General features: G+C 59.9%; 1 protein-coding gene across 1 annotated transcript; it reads right to left on the minus strand.

Annotated features, from left to right (window-relative positions):
- Positions 1-2,406: 2,406 nt before the first annotated feature.
- MGAT2 (mannosyl (alpha-1,6-)-glycoprotein beta-1,2-N-acetylglucosaminyltransferase) lies at positions 2,407-3,590 on the minus strand (the record flags this gene model as incomplete). Its single annotated transcript, XM_026051503.1, has 1 exon — positions 2,407-3,590. A coding segment is annotated over one exon (1,074 nt), but the record flags the coding sequence as incomplete, so codon positions are not given.
- Between the last annotated feature and the right edge of the window lie 2 nt (positions 3,591-3,592).

A 3,592-nucleotide genomic window follows, 5' to 3' on the forward strand; every position in this document is an offset into this window, starting at 1 on the left:
CGTGGCCTGTGCTGCACAGCCGCCTTTGCTGCCTGAAGCGCCCGGCCGCGGCTCGGCCCAGGGTGGCGTGTGGGAGCAGAGCCCGGCCGAGGGCAGCGGGCAGGAGCCGGGCTCGGCTCTTGCGGGCGGCGCGGGGGCACGGGGAGGCCGGGGCTGCCCGCGCGGGTGCTCGCCAGAAGCGGAGCCGCACAGGGTGGGCGCACTGGACGGCAGCGAGCGCCGCCTCGGCCTGCGCAGCGCTGCCCTGAGCTGCGCCTTGCTGTACGAGCTGGACTGAGCTGGGTGCTCCCGCCGCCCGCGTCTGCTCCAGCGCCAGCAGCAGAGCAGCCCCCTGTTCACTGAGCTCCTGTTCACCACTCAGCCTCCTCACTGTTAATAATTTTCATGTTAATAGGTCTGAGGTTTCTGTAGTCCAATTTATGGGCTGAAGCGTTCACTTACAAGGGAAAAAGGATGCAGTTGAGCAATTCACCTCAGGTTAACTAGAGTTCCTGGAAGAAAATGTGCCTTTACTGTGTATATAACTTTCTTATCAGTTGGTAAGTTACATGCACCATTTTTATGTATACTTTTTTTCCTAATGATTCTCTCAGGAATTGCAGTATTTAGTCCACCTTTCTATGAGCAGTATTCATCATTTTTCAAAACATTCATTTTGCGATAAGGGTAGGATTAGAGTGCCAGTGATTTTTAGCAATCAAATGAAATTCCTAATTACACAGAGCACTTCTAATTAGTCTGCTAGCACTGATCAGCCCTTCCACCACGTGTTCTGTCCCAGCGCATCACTTCACACACCCGTCTCGCATCCTACCCCAGTCTGTCTAAGGAACAGACCCATTTCACACCAACAGTCTCAGCTGCTCTCGTACACCTGGAACTAAATATTTACAGTTTGTAGAAACTGAAGCTGTTTTAACGTGGTTGGTTATGAAGGACACGGTGCTGTTTCCTGCCTCACGCACCTTGGAAAYGCGATAGCCACAAGGCTGCCTTTAGTAATAATAAAGTTTCAGTTCCCTTTTCCTGCTGCCTCTGAAGGAACTTCTGGTCTGTTCCGCTTCGCGCAGCACGAACACGTAGCTGGGAGGGTTACGCTGGTTTGAACGGGGCCCTGCTCACGGTGGGCACTGAGAGCAGGACTGCGCGGTGCCCACGCGGGAGTGGGGCAGGACGGCCACGCGGGGGGTGACTGCGGCTGCACACGCGGCCCCGGAGCTGCCCTCGCCCCCCTGCAGCCCAGCCCGGCTCAGCTCAGCTCAGCCCAGCTCAGCCCAGCCCAGCACCATGAAACCGCAGCCCGGGCGTCCACCCCAGCGCCCTGCAAGGAGGGGCCTATTGGGGGSCCCAACCCCAACAAGTGGCTGCACGATACGGTATCTGACAAAACTTGAGGCCTTCTCTCTCTCTGGCCTGTTTAACCCGTGTTTAGAACCAAACAGTTGCCAAACCAAACAAGGTGACAAAGGGGCAAACCGGAGAGCTTTGCTGTGCGCCTGTCCCTTGCTCTGCGCCCCTTCCCTTCCCTCTCCCTAACGCACAGCCCTGTTCTTCCCAGCGCCCCGGGCAGGTCAGCGCTACCGCTGCGGGGGCCACTGCAGCCCCGGCCCCGCTGCCCCGGCCCAGAGCTGCTGCACCCTGTGCAGGGGGTTGTTCCGCACACCGAGGGTTGTTCCGCACACCCCGTGCAGGGGGTTGTTCCGCACACCGAGGGTTGTTCCGCACACCCCGTGCAGGGGGTTGTTCCGCACACCCCGCACACAGGGGGCTGTTCCGCACACCCCACGCAGCGGCACTCGCTGCGAGCGGCGCCGCACGGTGCAGGCAATGCAATGCTCAGCCCAGGGTCAGGGGGGCACCCGGGCAACTCGGATACAAAAAAAAAAAGAAAAATATAAGTTATTAAAAAAAAAAGACCTCTTCCCCTCACTTCTATTCAAGCAATTAGGAGTTACAGTACCTGGTGGGGAGAGTAAAAAACTTCTGTGGTTTTACAAAAAAAAAAAAAAAATTTATTTTGGCAGAACTAAAAAAAAAAAGTATATTCATCTACATTGTGGTAAAAACAATGATTTCCTTATTTCCTTTTCCTTCATATAATGATCCAACACAGAGCACACAGAGGGGCCCGCAGGTACCGGGGCCGAGCGGCTCCGTCCTGCCCCGCTCCTCACAGCTGCCGGCTGCAGAGGGAGCCCCGGGAGCAGGGGGAATAACGCGGCAAACACTGGMAAAGGCTGCTCCTAAAAAAGGAGTTATGAAACTAATAAATGCTCCTAAATTAAGGAGTCCTGCTGCCTGCAACGGGGCCAGGGGCTCGACTGGCACCCGGGGCCGCGTGGTGCCGGGAGCGAGCCGGCCGCAGCGCCGGGCGGGAAGGACTGCTATGCTGGGACACCTTTTACAAGAGTGTTTATTCATATTAAAGCAGAAACCAACTCATAAATGCTTTCCTACATGTGAGTGTCTGTAAAAGACAGTACAATCGGTAAAGAAAAAGGCTGCCAGGACGCTCCTCACTGAAGCCTGCGGTAGCTTTTGCAGAGTTCGTGGTCCCTGATGTCCCCCCACCCTCCGTTTTTGACGTGGGGGGCGAGGGGCGCCATGGAGTACCTCTTGCTGACACTCATGGTCGCGGGGAACAGGTGCTCTTGGTTGCTGCTCAGGAGCGAGTCGATTTTGGCACTCTGGCTGCCGGGTCTGCAGGCCTTCTTGTGGTGCATGCCGCAGTCCCCGGTGTGGAAAATGCGCGGGATCTCGGGCACCAGCACTTTCCAGAACTTTGGAAGACAGGAGACAGTCAAGTGCTGCAGGGTCCAGTCCCAGTTGTAGTCGTCGTAGGTGCAGAAGGCGTCCGTGCACTCGATGAGCTGCCGGTAGGTGTCCCTGCCGAAGGCCATGCCCATGTTGTGCTCCGTGGACTTCCACGTCTTCACCTCGGCCTTGTCGGCGCGGCCGGCGAAGCCGCCGCGCACGGGGCCGTAGCCGCCGAGCGACACGATCTGGCAGTCGGGGCAGTCGCGCGCGCGCAGCGCCCACAGCCGCTTGAGCACGTGGTAGAAGTCGGGCGCCAGGTAGTGGTCCTCCTCGAGGAAGAGCACGGGCCCCGCGTGCTCGCGCAGCGCCCGCACGCGCTCCCACACGAAGTGCAGCTTCCACCACCAGTGGTGCTTGGCCTGGGCGAAGCGCGCCTCGCGGTAGTGCCCGAAGGAGTCGGGGAAGTCGGCGTTGAGGCAGCCGAGGCGCAGCGCGGCCGCGCGGCCCACGTCGCGCGGGCAGTCGCGCGGGTCGTGCCCRGGGAACTCGCGCGGGTAGAGCTGCGCGCTGAACGGGAAGAACACCTGGAGCACGGCGCAGAAGTCCACGCGCGCCGCCAGCGCGTTCAGCTCCTCGGCCCACACGTCGTGGCTCAGCACGAGCAGCACGTTCTCGACGCCGGGCGCGCGCCGCAGCGACGCCAGCAGCAGCCGCAGGTGCTCGGCGCGCTCGTGCACCTGCACCACGAGCACCACGTCGGCGGCGGCGGCGCGCGGCGCGAAGCGGCCCGCGTTGCGCAGCGGCTGGTCGAAGTTGAGCCGGTAGACGAGCGCGC

The sequence above is a fragment of the Nothoprocta perdicaria genome, unplaced genomic scaffold (genome assembly GCF_003342845.1).
Source record: "Nothoprocta perdicaria isolate Ctin4 unplaced genomic scaffold, notPer1 scaffold_76, whole genome shotgun sequence".
NCBI lineage: Eukaryota > Metazoa > Chordata > Aves > Tinamiformes > Tinamidae > Nothoprocta > Nothoprocta perdicaria.